Consider the following 22,202-nt stretch of genomic DNA (forward strand, 5'->3'; position numbering starts at 1 on the left):
CGGATATTGAGAAGAAGTGAGGGAGGGTTTTCTCTTTTTTTATTTCGAGCAGGCTCTTTGGAAGCCACCTCTGATTCTGCTCTGGGTTGACAGCCACAAGCCCCTCCCACTCCCGTTGAGTGACAGCAATGGGCGGAGTCAGCGCCTCCAAAGGAACGGGGGCGTTTTCGTGCGGGTTTGCGGAACGGGCCGTTGCGGCGAATGCGTGAGTGAGGTCCTAACAATCGTCCCCCTTTTTGGGGACGGAGAGCACGGCGCGGAGGAGAAGCAGCCGGAGAAGGTAACATGACATATGTTCATATTCCGTCCTGCAGGAGAAGGTGTCAGTGTGTGCATGGCTCTGCATTCAGAGTGCCATTGTCGCTTCATCTGTCCTCGCTTCTCCTGCTGCTGGAGGGTGAGATGGAGTCCGACAGATGGGGGCAATGATTACAAAATGTCTAATTAAATGTTTTAACGGGATACTTATAGACCATGACACTTCAAATGTAGTGTTGCCATGCTAAATTGGAATTATGACAGTGAAAACATTCTGATAATTGTCATTTAAATCGGTGTCCGTTTTTTGTTGTTATCATTGCATGTCTGACTGTTTAGCTTATTGCAAACGGACCTCGCAGAGCAGCAGCAGCAGGCCTGCTCTTGCAAGTGGCTATCAGCCTTTCTAGATTCAGTTTTAAGATAAGGCACGATGAGATGGGGTTTATGGAAATGTAGGCTAAGCCGGCTGGACCAGAGTTTTTTAAATCTGTGGCCTAAAACATCATCTCATCTTGTTTGAAAATGACATTCCTGCAAGCGAGGTTGTTCATGGCTTGCTCTGGGTTGTAAGATTAAATTGTCATCTCTGGAAAAAAATGAAAAACAAGCAGAGACAGGTGCAGGGCCAAGACTGTTATTAATATAGAGAAAGCAGTGCAATGACAATAACAGCATGGCCTTGGACTCTCTCCGACTCTCAGTGGGATTCAAAGGGCGATATTTCACTTGCATTTGATAGTGTTCATATGACTTGCGTCAAAGAGTCTTGTGCTACTATGTTTAAAATAGATTTAAGTGCTTTTCATGGCAGGGGCTCTTAACAGCTGCCCCAGTGAAAACCTGAAGATGTTACTTATTGATAAAGACTATTTGCAGGACCCAAAAAGCTCTAGTGAAGGATGTGTTTTTGCTTCTTGCCTGTGAAGACTTCTTCTTGCATGTCTACAAGTCCGTGTGTGTGATGTGGTGATGTCACAGCTTTGTTACAGGAACAGAGAAGCCTTGTGTCCTCATGATTAATTCATGTCCAGCTGCGGGATAGAGACAGAAGCAGCCAGTCACACACAGACAGGAGCACGTACTTAAAGGAGGCTGAAATAAGTACCGGTCCGGTAGCCAAGGAGACAGGGGAGACAGGTCGTCACAGAAATGGGTATAGCCAGGGAAACAAAACAAAAAGCAGCTAAATATGAATCAAGGGATGCTCTCATCATTATGGAGGCTGCAGAGCGTCCTGCTGAGAGGAATCAGAATCAGGTTTAAAGTATAGCTTCACATACAAGGAATTGGCCTTGGTGGATGTGGTGCATGCACACAGTTAAAGAAGGAGTATAATATGACAACATCCTCAGAATAATCAAATAAAACATGTGCAGTATTCTTATAGAAGGTGTTCAGATATTAAGATAGATACTTTATTAATCCCAATTCATTTTGTGAAAGCAGCAGTGTGTTTAGGCAACATATTTAAAAGGTGGAACATATACACATAGGATAGTATAAAGAGGTAGCTTTGTGCACAATGTTCGGAGGGTTGTTCAGGACTGAGGGTACTTAGATGAATGAATAAAAACAGACATTGTTTGCATGGTGGTGGGGGGTGTGTAGCAGATGGGGAGAAAATGCATCTGTTGTGCGTCTCTTCTGCATCCTTTTCCTCGGCTACACTCTGAATGTCAAGCCCCACTGAGCAGCAGAACAGGCTCCAGGTCGTCATGGAGACAAGAGCAGACCCCCGCTGCAAACAGAGGCAGGTAGTCAGTGTGTCTTGGCCTGCTGCGAGCCGAGGAACGCCCTCTGCTGTCCACCCATTGCATCAGACCCACAGGGGGGGGGGGGGGCTGGGGGGGGTAGCTACCGTCTGAAGGTCTGAATGTGAAACGCTGTGGAAACGAGCTCTGGGGACGCTCTCTCCTCGTGGAGTGCTTTATTTCAAGACTTTGCTGTAGGCATGTTCTCTGCCGAGGAGTGCATCTGCTGTGCACGGACACAAATATCAACGTGGAAGAATTGATTCTGTTTTCTCTTCCAGAGCCTCACACATCCGTCTCTTCTTTTGCCCTTTGCCACTTTCACATCCCACTGATCTCTCTATCCCCTCATTTTATTTCTTACTCCCTCTTCTTGGCTCAGCCTCCGCTCCTTTTCTACCACGACTCTCTGTTGCTTTCCCCATCCCACTTCCTCTGATCTGTGTCCTCTCTCTGCCTCAATCCCAGATAATTCCCTCTCTGTGGAATTGGAAGATTGCAACAGGCGAGAGCAAAAGAGAGATTATACTGTCAGATTAGTAGACAGGAGCAGCAATACATAATCTCAGCACACACACACACACACACACCACGGTGTCCCTTTCCATCACGTGCACAAAGCATTTGCCACATTAATAAATGCACGAGCACAAAATCAGACACTTGTTGTTTTCCCTGAAACAGCTTGTTTAACCCTCTGTCTTTGACCTCTGACCTGCGGGGCGATGTGCCATCAGCCACTGGGGGGCATCTGTCAACATCATTTCATTTTGTTTGGAAATCTCATATTTGCAAGCGAGGTTGTTCATGGCTTACTCTGTGTTGTACGATTAGAAAAAAAAAGAATATGGACAGTAGCCGGGCCAAGACTGCTATTTAACAATATAGAGGTAGAAATGGAATTAATAGACGCACATAATCTGACACTTTTCCCCCTGAATCAGCTGTTTAACCCTCTGACCTCTGACCTGCAGGGTGATGTGCCATCAGCCACTGGGGGGCATCTGTCCTCGCTGCCACCCCTTCATCCTGTAAAGCTTTTGGGACAGGAGTGCGGGTGCCCCTTCCCGACACTGCAGCCCCACTGGAGTCACCCGTGCCAAAGCTAGGTTGCGTGAAAGCAGCGGAGATGGGCAGCCCGGGCAGCGAGGTGGGTCTAAACGACCCGTTGGAGCCCACTTCAGAAGCTCTGTGTCCCGAGTGTGGGCAGATCCACCGCAGCTGGGAGAACCACCTCTACAACTACCGCCTGGAGGTGGACGACGACCTGGTGTGCCACATCTGCCTGCAGCCGCTCGTTCAGCCCCTGGACACGCCCTGCGGACACACCTTCTGCGCCCGCTGCCTGAAGAGCTTCCTGAAGGAGAGGGACTTCTGCCCGCTGGACCGCACGAGGCTGCAGCTGCCGGCCTGCCGCAGGTCCAGCATCCTGGTGCATAAGCTGCTGGACAAGCTGTCCGTCTCCTGCCCTTTGACCCCCCTCTGCGCCCTCAGCATGCCGCGGTGCGACTTGGAAGCTCATCTCAAACACAGGTAATGAAGCTCACATGATGAATGCACACATGAAAGCCAAGTCAAGCAGGATTTCACAAGCCCTTCGGCAGTGTTGTAGCTGTATGGAAATCACTTACATAATTCACAAAGACACCTAGTGTGTTATGTCTAAAGGTGAAAAGTATTTAGTCTTTCAGAAGACAGTGAATCGCCAGAAGTTAAATGATTACTCGCTTACATTTTAGCAAAAGTTTCAAAAATGCATCGGTTAAATCTTCTCAAGAGTGAATGATTTTCTAATTTGTCATCCCATGGTAGGTAATGGAATACTTTGAGGAGTACGTTTGAGGAAATATTTAATTTAAAGACACTTTGGGCCCTGTTGGAGAAATACTGTTTCCTCCTCTCTTTGGGTTGTTTTAATGCACTGATATCATGTGTGGCTCTGAACTGTGTATGACCTTGCAGCTGCCTCTTCTTGTGATAGGAGGAGGCAGGGCATTTCAGGTTGTTGATATTTATGAGAAGACAGACTTGCTGTCTCCTAAATATCTCATTTCTATGAAGCGTGAAGGAAGTACGTGACTCTTTCCAGAAGACGTCACAGATGACCCATCGCAGATGACCCGACTTTTTTCTCCATTTTCTGGATTCAACAATGTATCTGTTAATGGAGAAAATAACTGACAGATTGATAATGAAGAAAAAAAACTGAAAAGAGTTGCGTTTGAAACCGCTCCGCCCTCACAGTTAGCTTGTCTCTGCCAGGAACTCTTAAGGATGTCCTAGTTCTTAGCCCAGGGCATTTAGACTCACCTGCCAGCGTTAACCTAAAGGGTTTCCGTTCCTTTGGCTTTTGGCCCATTTGGACCAGGTGCTGTGAGACCCTGAGGGGATTATTGGGCTGGATAGGTCATGTGACGGGGATTAGTGTTTCCCTACCGCACTGTACCGCGGTCATGGGTTGACTGACCAGGAGCTCCATATTCTCATTCTGCCATCATGCTGAGCAACTTCAACACCAGAGACCTTTTCAACCACTTCTTCTGCGAGACAGCCAAAGGCAACCCTGGCCTGTGGTGAGTCCGACACGGAGGGTGTGGGTCGGCACAATCATAATATAATAATAATAATAATAATAATGGCACTTCACTCTCCACCTTTCCTTGTGTGTCTCTTTCTGGCTCTCTCTGTTGCTCTGTCCTGCTCTGAAATGCAAGGTGGTGTGTGATTTTGATAGTGCTTCAAAGTTGTCACAGGTTAGGCTGCTGTCGTTTGGTGGATTTAGTTTAAATGCAGCATATCAGAGGATACTTAAAAATAACTATACAGTGTGAGGAAATGCTACTTTTCTTTGTACAAAGCTTTTGTTTTTTTGGTAAACTTAGCTATAGTTGTGAGGACATATACTGTAGAAAAATGTCTATTAACTGTAGTTAAAACAAATTAAGATGGTGTCGTTGATATGAAGCCATCCATCCTAATTGGCTTTCTTATTGACCTGTATCCAGTAACGACCTAACACCTTCATTAAGTAAAGTAGATGTACCATAACAAGCTCACCTTAACAGGCTATTACCAACAAGGTGTCTATCTGTTCTAGTTAGCTGTTTCCAACCCTATCACGTCTTAAAGGAGGGACTAACTGTGCCGCTTTAGGAAGTCACTTAACAGTAAAAGAATAAGCAGAAAATACCCATTTAAACTCAGCGTACTGACTCCGTTAACACGTCTGTAACAGCAATATGTCTAAATGTAACTAACGTTTGCTAAAATTAGCCTCCGTAAGCTTCCAGTCACAACAGACCAAGAGAAGCTGAGCAGTGAATCCCTGAGCAGTGAAGGTGTTATTCTGGGACCGCTTCCCTCTCATCTGCAACGTTATTGTTAACAGTCTCCTTGTGTGGGGCTTTTAATCTATACAGCTTTTATTCAATCACATGAGCAGAGTGGTATGTCTCAGCGAAGGTTGCACGCATCCTGTCAGTGTTGAAAGGACAGGGAAAGGTGGTTTAAGAGAGATCAAACGAGGGTTGATCTGAGGACTAACGTGACATTCTTCAGCGGAGATTAAACCTCTGAGGTCTTAGATAGAAACAGAAGTCAGGAGAGGAGACATGAGATTATAAAATGAGAGGTCAAGCCAGGCCACGTTGTGGTGAAGGTGAGCTGGGTGATCTGATCACTGATGGTGAGGCACTGTCACTCCTACTAAATCCAAAGTGCTCGGATTGAAGCGTCTATAACGGTTGGACCTTTACATTTTGGTTAAAAGGTTTTCCTCTCAAAACGATATATTTTGGTCGTGGGGGAAATGGTGAAAGATGCATAAGTGAATTCAGAATTAGAAACAACACCACTCGTTGACTGTTTTCTATTTTAAGATTAGCAAGAGCATAGAATCGTAGGACAGCGATTTACATTTAAATGATTCAATAAGCTCATAGCTGCCACTGAAGAGTGCGAGCGCATCGATCCCTTTAGTCTGTGTTTATCTTTCATTGTCTCTCAAGACTTACTGTTGGTACAAATGATTTATCTATCTGTTTGTTTTCATAGAAGAACTTCTCAGAATAGCTGAACTTTTCAACTGTTATGTTATTATCCCATCATTCAGCCCAAAAATGTTCTGATTTCAGCTTCTTATATGTGAGTTTTTGTGGTGTATATCCGTTTTGTTAACATCTTCATGTTTGAAACTGTTGGTTGTTCAAATCAATCATTTTGTTGAGTTTGGGAAATTGTGAAATCACACCAATTCTGGCTTCCCTCCACTGGCCTCCTGCCCATTTTAGAGTCCATTTTAAGATTTTATGGTTTGTTTTTAAATCTCTTAATGGGCTGGCCCCAGAGAACGTCTCAGACCTCTTACAGGTGTACACCCCCTCAAGGGCTTTGAGGTCGGCTGATCAGCTGTGGCTGATAGTCCCAAAAACAAAGGAAAAGACCAGGGGAGACCGAGCGTTCAGGCTCTGGAACGACCTGCCCCCTCATGTAAAATTGTCGCCCACTCTTGAAGCTTTTAAGTCCGCCTAAAGACCCACTTATTTTCCCTCGCTTACCAGTCAGTCTGAGCTATGTCATACCTATTTGTATGCTTTTACCGTCTGTCCATAGCCTTTATGTGCCTTGTATTTATTCTTATGTGTGGTTTTGATCTTTTCTAATGTGTGCCTTTTATCTTTTCGTGTAATATTATATTTAATTATAATGTTGTGTTCATTGTGAAGCACTTTGGCAAACCCTCTGTTTTTAAACTGTGCTATATAAATAAAGTGGATTGGATTGGATTGAGGACATTTTTAACTATTTTCTCATTTCAATTAACTAATACATCCAAATAAACTTGTTTGTACAAATGTGTCTGAAATTGCAGTCACAGATGTTCATATACATTCATTCTCGTATATATATATATATATATATATATATATATATATATATATATATTCACTGTAAACAGCAGTTTCTCTGGTATTTTCTATCATCACCAGTGTGCCTTAATACATTGGGATCTTTCTACAAAAAATACTTCTTCACCTTTTCTGCTGAATTCCTCCATGTGGCCCCTAACGAGGGGACACACAAACAGAGACTCTCTTGGTTGAATCAATTGCATCACATTAAATTAAAGGTCCAGTGTGTAGGATTTAGGGTAATCTATTGGAAAATGATATTCATTATGAGATCATCATCAGTGTTTTTGTTAGCTTATAATGAGCCCTTCATACCTACATCAAAGTGATCACCACCATGTGCTCAGAAAGGACCAATCAAACGCTCTAGAGATGGCCTTTTACTTGACGTGAAGTGGAGGGGTGTTGAGTTTATTGCAATCTGCCACCTCGCCACTAGATGCCGCTAATTCCCACACACTGGACCTTTAACTGATGCTGAACCTGATTTTCTTTACACGTCAGATGGACTAACAAACTGACGCCTGTTGCTTGGTGAAAGGTGTCCCGGGACGAGGAGTCAGCAGACGAGCGAGGACGTCCCACGGTGTGAGAGCGGGGATGAGCGTGTGACGGTGACCAGCCCCCCCAGGTCGCCCCGCTCCCCACAGACCGTGCTGAGGGACCGCACGCCCACGCCGCCCTCCCGGTCTGATAACACCGCCGTCACTGGGCCCGTGTGGACGGACGACGCCGGCTTCGACAACCCCGCCTTTGAGGAGAGCACGGAGGAAGAAAGTGAGTGGATCTTGGCTCGTAAGTAGGGTTAGATTATCAATGAAGTCAATACAGGTTAGATGAGACAAAATGTATCAGACACTGTAGAGATAATCCTCAACACACCGGGTTTGAATCCTTCTCGTGGCTTTTTGCTTCGTTCTTTCTCCCCATTTCCTGTCTCTTCTCATCTACAATAAAGGCACAAAAGATCATCAATTAATGATCTATTCTTTAATGTCGCTCCGTCTCTAGGTGTGGTAGGGATGGAGTGTGTGGTCCCCAGGGTGAAGCGGCCCCTCAGTAACCCCTGCATCCACCTCCTGCGATCAGTCAGCTCCACCTCCTCTGGCTGGGACTGCGCTGAGTCTCCGCCCCTTTCTGCTGAAGAAGGTATGACATCACTTCCTTAATGTGGCTCAGCATCTTCCTACAGGGCTGCATAATGAGTACTTTTACTTTTGGTACTTTAAAGGTCCCCTATTATACTGTTTTTCATCAATATATTATAGGTCTCAGATATATACAGAACATGTCTCTGAAGTGTTTGGCTCCAAACACCAAACAGATCATTGCAGCATCCCATAATCCCCTCTGTTTCAGCCCTGTTTCCAAAGTGCTGATTATCTGTTTGTTACTTTAGATGAAAATAAGGAGCCCCTCCCCACGCCCCTCTGAGAGAGATTTGGTTAAAAAGAACACAATAGGCGCTTTCACACCGGAGTACTTTTCCCGTTTAGTTCCGATAGTGCCTGGAATTTTGCGTTCACACCAAGAAGAGAACTTAGTTCAGAGAACTTTTACCCCAATTTTTAGTACCTGCTAGAGAGCAGGTACTTTCCTGGGGAGAAAAAAGTACCCACTTCTATTGGCTGGGCGAATTGCAAACCAAGCCCCGTAAAACTCTGAAAAGTTTTGTGAAGCCGCCATTGTATTTACTGGCATCAGCATTATTAGCATTAGCATTAGCCCAGCGCACCAACGGAGAGAGACTAACTTATGGCAACACAAAAGAAAACATGGGAGCGGTGGAGATGAGGAGGTGTCGGCGTTCTGGCGATTTACTCGGAAGCCAGTCCCCAACTCCGGGGACTTCCGGCCGGGGACTTCGGGTGAATACGCCGTGAAGTGGTTTGCGGCCTGCCAGTAAACCCAAAGCAGAAGAAGAAGAAGTGACGTCAGCGGCTTCATTTGCCTAATCTTCCCTCAGGGATTTATTCCGGTGTGAACGCGATCTGCTCTTTAGTTCCATGGGGGAACTAAATGCGGCAAAGTACTTGGTGTGAAAGCGGCTAATGGTGCTCTAGGAGGAGATTCAGGTGATAAGGGGGGGGGGGGGGTTACCTTGGTTGCTGATTGGTTAATGGTTACACAAGCCAAAAAATCATTATGACATCATAAAGTGGCCAAAATCTGATCAGCTCATTTTGATATAAATGGATCAGGACAAAAAGAATCTTTTTTCCTAAAACTTTCAGAGTCTCTTTACACAGAGGGGACACATGTTGATGTAGAAGAGACATGAAGAAGAGGGACACATGTTGATGTAGAAGAGACATGAAGAAGAGGGACACATGTTGATGTAGAAGAGACATGAAGAAGAGGGACACATGTTGATGTAGAAGAGACATGAAGAAGAGAGGACACATGTTGATGTAGAAGAGACATGGAGAAGAGGGGACACATGTTGATGTAGAAGAGACATGGAGAAGAGGGGACACATGTTGATGTAGAAGAGACATGAAGAAGAGGGACACATGTTGATGTAGAAGAGACATGAAGAAGAGGGACACATGTTGATGTAGAAGAGACATGAAGAAGAGAGGACACATGTTGATGTAGAAGAGACATGAAGAAGAGGGGACACATGTTGATAAAGAAGAGGGGACACATGTTGATGTAGAAGAGACATGAAGAAGAGGGAACACATGTTGATGTAGAAGAGACATGAAGAAGAGGGGACACATGTTGATGTAGAAGAGACATGAAGAAGAGGGGACACATGGTGATGTAGAAGAGACATGATCATGAGTTCTTCTTCCACCTCTGGAGGGCTGAATAATAGGACAGGATAATCACATCCAGGCTACATAAGATGGTGTAATGTGATGTTTTTGTCCATGTAGGCTGTGTGAAGTTGCCTTCGCTTCCTGAAGGAGAGATAACTTCCATCGAGGTCCACCGGGCGAACCCGTACGTGGAGCTGGGCATCAGCGTGGTGGGGGGGAACGAGACGCCACTCATCAACGTCGTGATCCAGGAAGTGTACAGAGACGGAGTCATCGCACGGGACGGGAGGCTGCTGGCCGGGGATCAGATCCTGCAGGTAAAACCAAACACACAAGAAGCTTCACTTTAACTATCAGTGCTTGTTTTCACTCATGTTAACTTTAGCTGTTATGGCAGACAGTACAATCAGTTTATAGCTTTGTACATTTGATAAGTAATTTTCTAAATTATTTATTGGGATGTTTTCTATATTTAGCCAAATATCCTTCCACTAAATAACCTTTTTTTCTATTGTTCTACCTATTAAGGCTGCCATAATCAACATTTGTATATGAATAATGCATGTTACGACTACTTATATGTACGTTGTATGAAAATGGTTAACCAGTTTTGAAGTACCTCGATTGTAAGGAGCATTTGAGCACATTTAGCAGCTTAAAAGACAACCATTGTCTCAGTAGATTGAGCAAACCCAAGCTTATCTGCGAGTGAATATTGGAGTTATTTGTCAGAGAGCCAGAAACAGAAGACTTCAAATGTGAATGCTCATATCAACCAACAAATGAATTAAAGATGAAATGCCCATCCTTTCCTCTGACCTGTTTTCTCTCAAGGTGAACAATGTGGACATCAGTAACGTCCCCCACAGTTTCGCCCGCTCCACCCTGGCGCGGCCCTGCAGCACCTTGCAGCTGACGGTGTTGAGGGAGCGGCGCTGTTCCTCCAGGGCGCCTCCCTCCTCCTCCTCCTCCTCCACCCCCGCTGTTCCCCACGCCCCCTGCTCCACCCCTGAGGGCGCCCCCTCCAGCCCGGCCACCCTGAGGATCACCCTGAACAAGAGGGACTCCGCGGAGCAGCTGGGCATCAAGCTGGTGCGGCGGACGGATGAATCCGGAGTGTTTGTGCTGGACCTGCTGGACGGAGGCCTGGCGGCGAAGGACGGCCGGCTGAGGAGCAACGACCGGGTGCTGGCGGTCAACGAGCAGGACCTCCGGCACGGCACCCCGGAGCAGGCGGCACAGATCATACAGGTGCTTCTTTTGCTCTTTCTTTAAGTAACTAAGAACATGAAGAACAAAGAATCAGAACACCTTTAGACGTCCCAGAGAGGGGACATTTACATTATCACCGCAAAAGTAAAGAGCCACTGTGAGGAAATGTTGAATATGGTTAATCTATTTGGAGAATTGTAAGCTGTACTCTGCTCTGTTTGTGGATGTGCTTTTATTGTATGTTTGTTGAATTAGTTCATTTGCAAATGTAATGATATTTAACTGCACACTTTTTTAAACTTTTTGCATTATTTTGTAATCTGCCATTATGTTGGGGAATGTTCGGTTGTGTTTGTGTAATGTTATAAATGTAAAAAAATCACAAAATACTACAAATAATAATTACAAAGTGGTATATATATACTGCACATAAGTAATATTGCACAACAGAGGTGTATAGAGTCCATAAAACTGTGTCTCCCCAGGCCAGCGGAGAGCGAGTCCACCTCACCATTTGCCGACCCGCCAAACCGGCTTCTCCTTCACCGCCTAAATCCGGCTCCACCCGAGACCTCTACTGCCTTGATCACTTCCTGCCTAACCACAGCTGCACCCCGAGCCCTGTGCCCACCACCCTCTCCCGCTCCACCACCCACAGAGTAAGCTGTGTGTGTGTGTGTGTGTGTGTGTGTGTGTGTGTGTGTGTGTGTGTGTGTGTGTGTGTGTGTGTGTGTGTGTGTGTGTGTGTGTGTGTGTGTGTGTGTGTGTGTGTGTGTGTGTGTGTGTGTGTGTGTGTGTGTGTGTGTGTGTGTGTGTGTGTGTGTGTGTGTGTGTGTGTGTGTGTGTGGACATGAGTGAAAGCTGTACCTGTGTGTCCCCAGGACCTCTCCCAGTGTGTGACCTGTAAGGAGAAACACATCACGGTGAAGAAGGAGCCCCTGGAGTCTCTGGGTATGACGGTGGCTGGAGGGCGGGGCAGTAAGAGCGGGGAGCTGCCCATCTTTGTGACCAGCGTCCAACCACATGGCTGCCTGGCGAGGGACGGGCGAATCAAACGAGGTGAGCGACCCCCTTTAGAAACGACATGAACAGGAACAATTCAGATCAAGAACATCAGAAACTAGAATATGCAAGTCCTGAGGAAATTGCGGTGGGAATGCTGTATGTTAGTTATGTGAGGGGGGCCAATATGCCAATAAAAATATGGGGCAGAACGTACAGTATAGTTTTTTAAACATAGATTTGATTATTTTCATGAACTACAATACAAACAAAGTGTCAGAGAGGTCAAAAAGGATATACATTACATAGACCATGTCAGGGTCTTATCGGTAGTCCATTTAAACAGTTTATTTTCAAGTCCTGATTGTTTCATTCCGAGTCTTTCCATATGGAGTATCTCCTCCATACAGTGTGTTGTGAATGCTGACTCAAACTACAGCGTCTTCTTCCTCCTCCTCCAGGTGACGTGCTGCTGAGCATCAACGGGCAGGACTTGACGTACCTGAGCCACAGCGAGGCGGTGGGCACCCTGAAGGCGAGCGCCGCCTCGCCCTCCGTCCAGCTGCGGGTGCTGGAGGTCAGCATGGTGGTGGAGGAGCAGGACCGCGACGAGCTGCTGCCTCACACACACGACAGCGACTTCGATGCTAACTGGTCTCCATCGTGGGTCATGTGGCTCGGACTACCCAGGTGGGCACATCTGAACACCCGGGACGATATCATCTGAAATATATGTCAAGATAAATTCTCGCTTGATTAAAACAAATGAATATATCAGTGCATTAATTACTGTCTGTTCAGGTCAACATTCAGGGTTTGTCTTTGAATTCAGTCTGATTGGTTATTTAAATGTTTTGTAGTTTGACATTTTAAAGTTAGTTGCAAGGTTTCATTGCCTAACAGAAATCAAAATGAACGAGAAATTTGATAAAATCTTCCCAAGTATGGTGATTTCCTAATTCTCTTTGATATACATCATTATAAACTAAATATATGTTTCGGTTTCAGACTGACAAAACGTAACATTTAAACACATTATTGACTATTTTCTGTCACCTTATAGACCTGACGATTGATCGAGATAAAAGGCCAAGTAATGAGTAATGAAAGTATTTGTAAGTAGAAGTTTTAGGAGATGAATCATCGTCTTTGCCTACTCTCTCCCTGCAGCCTCCTGCACAGCAGTCATGAGATCGTCCTGCGGAGGAGCCACCCGGGCAGCTGGGGCTTCAGCATTGTGGGGGGATACGAGGAAACCCACGGCAACCAGGCGTTCTTCATCAAGACCATCGTCCTCGGCACACCTGCGTACTACGACGGCCGCCTTAAGTGAGTGATCAGTTCATCATGTGACTGTCTGTGGCTTCTGTTAGCATGAGTAGGTAGATAAACCGTGACCTTCAGTTGGTGATCAATCCTGTAAGAGTGGCGTTATGATAAACCACAAAGAACAACGCACATGTCATCACTAAGTAACACTTTCTCTTCTATTGGCTAGCACTCCAACATATATTACATGATAGGCTAAGGGGCGGGACATGTTTAAGCGGTTGACCAATCACAACAGAGCCGGCCAGCTAATCAATCAGAGCAGACTGGGCTCTGGTTTCAGACACAGGGTGAAAAGAGGTGCTGCAGCACAGGCAGTATGAGAAAGAACTTTTTGAACATTGAAGCATGGAGACATGTAGAGACACTACATACTGATATACACCTGAACATCAGCAGGAGAGGACTCTTTAAAGTAGAGCCACTACATACTGATATACACCTGAACATCAGCAGGAGAGGACTCTTTAAAGTAGAGACACTACATACTGATATACACCTGAACATGAGCAGGAGAGGACTCTTTAAAGTAGAGACACTACGTACTGATATACACCTGAACATCAGCAGGAGAGGACTCTTTAAAGTAGAGACACTACATACTGATATACACCTGAACATGAGCAGGAGAGGACTCTTTAAAGTAGAGACACTACATACTGATATACACCTGAACATCAGCAGGAGAGGACTCTTTAAAGTAGAGACACTACATACTGATATACACCTGAACATCAGCAGGAGAGGACTCTTTAAAGTAGAGACACTACAGACTGATATACACCTGAACATCAGCAGGAGAGGACTCTTTAAAGTAGAGACACTACATACTGATATACACCTGAACATCAGCAGGAGAGGACTCTTTAAAGTAGAGACACTACATACTGATATACACCTGAACATCAGCATGAGAGGACTCTTTAAAGTAGAGACACTACATACTGATATACACCTGAACATCAGCAGGAGAGGACTCTTTAAAGTAGAGACACTACATACTGATATACACCTGAACATCAGCAGGAGAGGACTCTTTAAAGTAGAGACACTACAAACTGATATACACCTGAACATCAGCAGGAGAGGACTCTTTAAAGTAGAGACACTACATACTGATATGAACCGGACAATGTGCAGAATAAGCCCCATTTAACTGTAATTTCAAGCTTCCTGTCTTTTCAAATGTCTTCACATGATGTTCTGTAACAGAGCTGTTTGAAAGGCACCTCCCTCCTCGCTGTCAGGTCCTGTTTATAATCCCCACTGACCTGTCTCTCTAGGTGTGGAGACATGATCGTGGCAGTGAACGGCCTGTCCACAGCAGGGATGAGCCACTCGGCGCTGGTGCCCATGCTGAAGGAGCAGCGCAGCCGCGTGGCGCTCACTGTGGTCTCCTGGCCCGGCAGCCTGGTGTAGTCGCGGACAAAACCACACCACACAGAATGTTTCTATATTGGGAACGACCTTGGCCAAAGTGAACTGGTACACACTACTGTACATCCCTCCATACCGGGCTTAATCCAGGACCAAAAGCATCCAGAACTGTAGTAGACCCAGCAGGACCAGGTGGGAACTGATCCGGAGCGTGCCATGTCACCTGACAGACTCTCACACACTGCTGTGCTCATATGGTCATGTTGTTATCACTCCTGCAGGGGGGACATGGTACCGCAGGCTCTGTGTTCACCTCACCAGGCAGTCGCTGTATTCAGGTGGATGCATGGTAGACATATTAAAGTAAAATTAGCCATGATCCTCCACCATCTAGGATAATGACTTGTAATCATGATGCTCTGCAGCACCATCCAGCTGAATAAGCCTCGGGCCTTATTAGAAAACCTGCAGCACCCTACGGGGGGGGGGGATCTCGACTGCCCTTAGGCCTCATCACCATGACAACCAGCTGTCCCATCAGCCGGAGTTTTATACATGTGTGTGAATGTGTATACCGTTTGTTTAATAAACATTTCCTTGGAAGGATTAATGGTTCTACAGCGTGCTTTTTAACTGGGCAAGTGGGAATTGTCTGTTAATGAGCAAGAGGCAGTTTACTAGGATATTGCTGTGTTAAGGAGGCTTTATGTTCATATTTCCAGAAACAAAACTATAAACAGAAAATCATAATGTGAACACGCGCAACCAGATATTTCTATAATCAAGCCTCAGGGTTTGTTGGTTTTTTGTTTGTCAAAAAGACAAACCAAAAACCAAATAAACCGTTTGCCTTGTGCAGTGAGCCTGGTGGTTTCTCCTTGAAAAACTGCCTTTTTGAGACGCTTTGAAACATGCCAGGGCTGGGTCTTCTTCGGAAGCAGTCTCTGCAAGGGGAACACACCAATAATTATAATACAAGGACAAAATGGAGCGGAGAAAAGTCACATTTACTATAAAAAATAAATTCAAAAGATGCATTACCTTCAGCTTTCTCTTTGCTGGGTCATGCACCACTCCATGTCGCCACAGGCTTTCCTGATAAAAAGGAGAGCAGTTACCATCTACAAAAATAGCAGCAAGTTCATAGATTACTCAAAAAAAGCTCAAAATAACATTTCATATCTAGCAAGGTATTGATTCAGTTTTTTATGTTTTTTTAAGTGTTGTAATATCCGCCACAAGCAAATGAGAACAGTTACCATCTACACTGTAGCAGCATTTTAACGGTTTAGTCACCCAAAACATTCAATGTCTATCAATAAATAGTTTAGTTTTGAATGTGTTAAGAGTTTTGTAATATTTGACAGAAGCCAGGTATAATACAAGGTTACTGGGATCAAGTTTGTGCTGTTCCAAACACCTTAAATGTAATAATTGGCACATCATGCAACAATTAATCTCCTGTTTCTCAGGATAATCTCAAGACTCATTCAGCCCAGTTCCTACTAACACTTTCCCTTAGTTTCATATAAAGCTACTTTACATGGAGCAAGGTCTTCATTATCCAGAGAAACTCAAGAAACAAAACCTTAAGCAAGTAAAACCCAAAGCAAGGCATTTTATGGGTCATTCCAGAATTCGAGGACAATTTAGACACCAACATTTTTGAAAAATGAACCTTTTATTTTATAATTTGTTTTAATGTATTTAGGAAAAACAGATAATAAACCATCAAAAAAAGTGATTTGCCCAGCTAGGCATCACATGTATATTTTCCAATGAATAATTACTCCTGTTACTCTAATTATAGTAACAGGGTTGAAAATCAATGCTAGTTTGAGTTTTAACCTCAGGAATTATTGCTAGATGTAGCATGTAATGCTACTTTCAAGGCAAGGACAAACTTGGATATCTAATGCAAGAAAGATAAGTTTGAAATGAATATGCTTTATTCTGATAATATCAGTAACAGGGTTGAGTGGGTCAGAGTGCCAAACTGTAAAAATATGAAAAATAAAAGAGAGGATTTAGTTTTGGTCTACCCATGGCACTAGCACATGGCTTGCTGATGTCACTTCCACTGTGTCATCTGATTTACTGTTTTTTCACTTCCTGTGCCAATCTAAAAAGGTTTGGGTACATGTTGAGGGACACACCTTCTGTGCAAAATTACTGTTATTTAAAATATGTTTATGATTTAACAAATTGATTTTATATCAATAGAGTAATACCAAAAAAAGTAAATCAAATCCCTATTTTAAATGTTATATTTGACATGCAAGTTGGTCACCAAGAATGTTCGAGAGCTATTTGATCATTTAAATAATATTTTGAAACCACTTTTTCTACAATTTTATACACATTTTGTCTCAAGGCAAGTATGTTTAACACAACAAGTGCATGTTTTAGCTTTTTGGATATGGATTATTCGATTTTTTATACGGGGGACATGAAATGTCCTCCAATTCTGGAATGACCCTTATATCAGATTGCAGGCCTTACCTTCATGGTGAAGCTCCTCCCACAGCCAGCGTGCGAGCAGCTGAAGGCCTTCTTGCCTTCATGCTCTCCCAGCACATGACTGTCCAGGTCAAAGCCACGAATGAACGTTTGATCACAGCCGTTCCTGATGCACGACAGCATCCACTTGTCTTCACAGTGGACACGCAGCTCGTGCTGTTGTTTGAACCAGGCGTTGTTAAGCAGCTTGTTGCACTCCCCACAATGCACCTTGACTAAAAAACAATAAGTATTAAACACAAGTGCAATGTGAGTCATATGAACACTTTGCAGCATTACTCGTACCTTTATGTTCTTTTCTGTGCTTCAGATATGCTGTCCACGTCTTTCCCTGGAAAGGACACGCTTCATTCTCACAACCTGCAGAAGAGAGTTTTGTTAAAAACACAAATAAAAAGGAATCAAATCTTTATGGTTATCAACCAACCTTCATGCACTTTCTCATGATGCTTCAGCTTTCGGAGGGAGAGAGATTCTCTTGTGCAGCCACTGACAGTACAACTGCATTAAAAGATACATAAAAGATCAGATATGACATCGCCAAGGACAGATACTATTGCGTCAGATGTGCAGCTACTCACGGAAAAGGCAGAATCCAGGTGTTCATCCAGATGGGCTTTCAGTTGGTTCTTCTTGCTGAAATCCTTTCCACAGCCCTTATGGTCGCACTAAAACAGAACAATGAGCAACACTACATCATCACAGTGAACCCAAACCTATGTGTGATAAAGATACAGATAGGATTATTTGACTCTGTATAGCCTATCCTTGAGCTGGTGAATCCGAGCCATGTGGTTCTTCATGCTAGTGTATGTCCCAAAGCCTTTGGAGCATTCATCAGCCAGACACCAGGAGACCAGAGAGGGTAACAGTTCAAAGCAAAGCCAAGGTTACATTGTATTATAACCATGGCATTTCAAATAGGGAACACAGCGGCTTACTTGTGTGATTGTGCTGATGTCTGCTGAATGATAGCGAGCGTTTAAGCTCTTGTCACATTCCTCACATCAGAAGGGTTTCTGAGATTTGGGGAAACATATGTCACATTACTCCACTCTCTCATGTAACTTCTTCTGTTTGGCCACTTACCAATCCTGTGTGTTTGCAAAGATGAGCGTCAAGCCTCCATGACTTACTGAAGGCAGCTTTACAATCTAAAAAAAGAACAAACTAAGCTTTTGTGACTTTGCAACCTCTCCATCTTTAGTAAGAGATGTTAGATGTTGTGTTTTGGTCACAGACAATGCTATAGTTGTAAAGGGGCAGGACCATAGGGCAGGACATGTACTTACCTCCAATGCAGCAGCACCACCACTGACTGTGCCTAATTTCACTTATTGGGGTGTACCAATTAAAGGAGGGACGGGGGTGTCCTACTCCACTGAAACTGAAAAATATGCAAGCATTTTTACTACGACAAATGGATATTCTTTTTTTAGACACTTGTGCAACATATGATAAGAAGATTTGGGCCCCTGAGTGTAATCCCATTGATACTCAAACGTTATAAATGTCCATGACTCTTTCCTCCACATTGATTGATTCAGGCTCTAAAAATGTCACCTTGGCTCCTTCAGTGTGTTTCCCTATCTGCTGATCTGCTGTGCAGGGAGAGAGGCGACTGTCTGTCTCGATTAATCACACGCACACACACACACACCAAGAATTTACTGCTCTAATCTTAATCTTATCAACCCTCCAATATTGTTTTCTGATAGGTGTGATTTACTGTTGTCAGAAAGTAGACTTCAGTGAGATCCTTTGAGACCAACAAAACTGAAACTAAATCTAAGCCTTTAAGCCTTTAAGCATTCACACTCAGACAATAAACAAAAAGACCGATATTTCACAACTAAAGATACTTGTGAGGTTTGATGACCAGTAGCTAATGTTTGCTACTGTTAGCTTACTTTAAGACCTATGGGTAAAACACATTAGTTTGTTTCTTTGGTCACTTTATGACACTATTTCAGCTAAAAGCTAAACAATGTCACATTAAAGCTCTGCTAACTTTAGCTAAACAGTAGCCACTGTAGCTGCAATTGACAATAATAGTAAACGCTTAAAAAGCTGTATAAGTAGCACAAGAAGAACAGTCATAAAGCAGCTAAGTGACTCAGTAACTGACTCATGGAGCAACATATGTCTAAGGTTAGCTAACATAAGCTAACTTTAGCTGCTAATGAACTACTGGTAGTATATGTACTGTATTAATGTATAGGTCGAAGACTATTTATTTCTTCCTTTAAAAGTTAAAGTCAATCTGAATACTGAAACTGTCATTTAATTTAATAAGAAACTCAGCTTTTAAACTGCTTAAGGCGTTAACGGTTAGCCTAAATGCTAAAACATTCTGTAAGAATATCACAACAGAGATGTCATTGTCAACAAATCAAATAGTTAGCATTGTCTGCAAGAGAGCTAAATCCATTTCAACCCTTTTATAAAATGTTTAAATTAGCTAAGATTAGCCAAAAAAAATTATACAATACATCCATCTACCAGACAGGGTGTATTGAATAGAGCAAGGTATGTCTGCCTGTTTACGAATTCCACTTTTCATAAAACCAATTTTTTTTTACATAGACTTGCTTTAGAGCCATTCTTAGGTGCTGTTGGAGAAAGACAAAGACACTGACAATCCAATAACACTATCTGCTTGTCCAAACATTGGAGATCACCCTCTGAACCCGTGCCATGCTCTCATGTGAAACCTTTGACTGAGTCCTGTGAATGAGGCCTATTGAGAGCCTGTTGGGCGTTACCTCGCTGCCCTCCCACGCTTCAGGTAAACCAGCCTGGGTCAGTTGACAACATTATCAGCCTCTCCTCATCCGGTCCCCCCACCTCAGGGCCAGGATCAATACAGCTGGCCAAATATCCACATATATGACCATGCCTGCCCCCTCTCTGATAACCAGACTCTATCACCCCACCTATCACAGATACAGCATGCACTCTGTTTGGCCTGTAGCGGGATCTCCTTGAGCCTTTGTCCAACCTCCAGGCCTTTCCCAACACACACACACACACACACACACACACACACACACACACACACACACACACACACACACACACACACACACACACACACACACACACACACACACACACCCACGATTTCATCACAAATATGAGTTTTTAGACCATTGAGGGCTTTTTTTCTACAAATAGGGGCCTTGGAGGGGGCCAAGAGAACAGATCTTAAAGGGTTTGTTCACCCAAATCATAAAGTAACATTTTCTAATTTACCTCCTTAGGTTTTTTTTTAAACAATTCGTATATTTAACATAATTTCAGGGGAACTATTGTACTTTTTACTCGACTTTCGTTTTAATTAAATAGTCCCTATGTTTAAACATTTCCAAAAGCCCTTTACTATTGTTAAATATCATGAATGTCATATTATAACACTTTCCATTCAGCATACCTTTACTTTTGATATTTGTTGTGATAGATCTGGTGCCTTTTCTTGAAATTGAGTATTTAAATATGAGCTTTCGAACCTATAGTCCCTTTTACCATTCATGTTCCACATAACACACTGCCAACCATTTTCTGAAGGACTATTACTTATAGAAAATATCTCCAAATAAAGGTAATGCTGAAGTCTGTGAATTATGTCGATTAACCAAATGTTTCTGGAAATTAAAAAAGCTTTTTTAACTGCTTGAATGTCACAAATGTAATCCCTAATGTCCTCAGAGAAATCTCAGACACAATCTAGGCAATAACACTGGTCTTGAAATAGATATTTGACTCGATAACATTACAGATTATTGTAAGAAAATCTGGATGAACCTATCCTTTAAATGAAGTGAGATCAGTGGAAATCATTTCATAAAGTGCCACATTTCCACACTCTTGCATCAGTGGTGTCCACATCCAATTATCTGTTTGTGTGTGTGTGGTTAATGTGTAACACCGCAGGTCGATACGGCTGCTGGCTGAGCTGACAGACTCAATCTGTGTGTGTCAAACGTGTGTGATTAAAGAGTTCATAGTGCTCCACGGCTTTTATCCACCATCATCTTCCCTCCCTCTGGCCGGCTTTCTCTCTCCCTCTCCTTCTCTGTTTACTTTGTCCTGCTTCAATCAGTAACCTCCATGAGTCAGTGTATCTGTGAAAACACACACACAAAGGGCTTACTGTAGATGTAAAGGCAGGATTATGGTATAAGAAGAACGCTGAAAAGACTTGCAATCCACATTTTCGCTCATTTGATCAGTTTTCTACCTAAAAAAATGGGAAAACACAGAAATATAGAGGGACTTTTCACCTTATCTCAATACCACAAGCCAGATCCAGATCAATACCAAGGGCTTTGGCTGCCACCCGCTCATTGATTGATTGCATTTTATTTTTCCATCTGTGTTTTCCTGGTTCTCCTCAGGTTGTTGGATACTTATTACTCCGTCCTGATAAGAGTTGTGTATGAGTTATCTGACCTGAGGCCTGCAGGGTTATGAAGGTGAAGAAAGACGACCACTGCAGGTTTATCTCAACACCATTGTCCAGGAGGAGATTACATCATCCATTTAGTCTTTCCTCTTTTGTTAAATGATTTCACTTACTATATACTCCAAGAAAATGCAAGTGATGCATCCACAGAAATAGAATATCATCCTAGAATTGATTCACTGTTGGCCTTCCCGCTCCTGACCACACACACATACACACACACTTCACGCTGTCAGCTGCTCCCTATCTCTGTAAACTGGTCCTAATTCGTGTCAATATTGGGTAAAGTACTGAGGTGCGATGAGATAACCTATTTGTCACATAACCAGCCAGCCATTCAGCCTCCACTGATTAAACAGCACACATCAAGTGGTCCACACACACACACACACACACACACACACACACACACACACACACACACACACACACACACACACACACACACACAGCGTGACAGGCAGCTCATAAACACACACAGGTATGACTGATTGATTTTATATTTGTATCTAGAGGAAAATACTATAAAATGGATATAGGCAACTTAATAAAATAATTTTAGCGATATGTCACCTTAAAGGAAAAACTACTATAACTATTATCTTAATCT

General features: G+C 43.6%; 2 protein-coding genes across 6 annotated transcripts; one reads left to right on the forward strand and one right to left on the reverse strand.

The window, feature by feature from the left end:
- The first annotated feature begins 122 nt into the window (after positions 1-122).
- lnx2a (ligand of numb-protein X 2a) lies at positions 123-15,100 on the forward strand. 3 transcript variants are annotated; one of them, XM_079661789.1, is made up of 11 exons: positions 123-280; positions 2,987-3,545; positions 7,464-7,699; positions 7,934-8,071; positions 9,805-10,004; positions 10,522-10,938; positions 11,385-11,558; positions 11,781-11,958; positions 12,363-12,591; positions 13,072-13,230; positions 14,514-15,100. In XM_079661789.1, the coding sequence occupies exons 2-11, from the start codon at positions 3,142-3,144 to the stop codon at positions 14,647-14,649; spliced, it is 2,271 nt and encodes a 756-aa protein (XP_079517915.1). In that variant the 5' UTR covers positions 123-280; positions 2,987-3,141; the 3' UTR covers positions 14,650-15,100. The 3 variants fall into 3 exon arrangements, with proteins under 3 accessions (XP_079517915.1, XP_079517916.1, XP_079517917.1); XM_079661790.1 differs by having other exon boundaries at positions 262-397; XM_079661791.1 differs by lacking the exon at positions 123-280 and adding an exon at positions 2,150-2,902.
- On the reverse strand, positions 13,250-17,857 carry gtf3ab (general transcription factor IIIA, b). Of its 3 annotated transcripts, none has more exons than XM_079661794.1 (6): positions 17,709-17,857; positions 17,555-17,616; positions 17,413-17,487; positions 17,110-17,342; positions 15,649-15,702; positions 13,250-13,318 (listed from the first exon to the last, which is right to left on the reverse strand). In XM_079661794.1, the coding sequence occupies exons 1-6, from the start codon at positions 17,732-17,734 to the stop codon at positions 13,313-13,315; spliced, it is 456 nt and encodes a 151-aa protein (XP_079517920.1). In that variant the 5' UTR covers positions 17,735-17,857; the 3' UTR covers positions 13,250-13,312. The 3 variants fall into 3 exon arrangements, with proteins under 3 accessions (XP_079517920.1, XP_079517919.1, XP_079517918.1); XM_079661793.1 differs by lacking the exon at positions 13,250-13,318 and adding an exon at positions 15,302-15,551; XM_079661792.1 differs by lacking the exon at positions 13,250-13,318 and having other exon boundaries at positions 15,302-15,702.
- Positions 17,858-22,202: the final 4,345 nt, after the last annotated feature.

The sequence above is a fragment of the Notothenia rossii genome, assembly GCF_949606895.1.
Source record: "Notothenia rossii genome assembly, chromosome: 12".
NCBI lineage: Eukaryota > Metazoa > Chordata > Actinopteri > Perciformes > Nototheniidae > Notothenia > Notothenia rossii.

Bases quoted from the DNA above. Each gene is read 5' to 3' on its own strand.
- gtf3ab (XM_079661792.1), bottom strand. From the start codon at position 17,734: ATGAACACCTGGATTCTGCCTTTTCC. The intron at 17,488-17,554 runs GTTGGTTGATAA...TCTCTTCTGCAG, and splicing joins TCATGAGAAAGTGCATGAAG to GTTGTGAGAATGAAGCGTGT. The intron at 17,343-17,412 runs GTACGAGTAATG...ATTGTTTTTTAG, and splicing joins GCACAGAAAAGAACATAAAG to TCAAGGTGCATTGTGGGGAG.
- lnx2a (XM_079661789.1), top strand. From the start codon at position 3,142: ATGGGCAGCCCGGGCAGCGAGGTGGGTCTAAACGACCCGTTGGAGCCC. The intron at 3,546-7,463 runs GTAATGAAGCTC...GCTTGGTGAAAG, and splicing joins GAAGCTCATCTCAAACACAG to GTGTCCCGGGACGAGGAGTC. The intron at 8,072-9,804 runs GTATGACATCAC...TTGTCCATGTAG, and splicing joins GCCCCTTTCTGCTGAAGAAG to GCTGTGTGAAGTTGCCTTCG.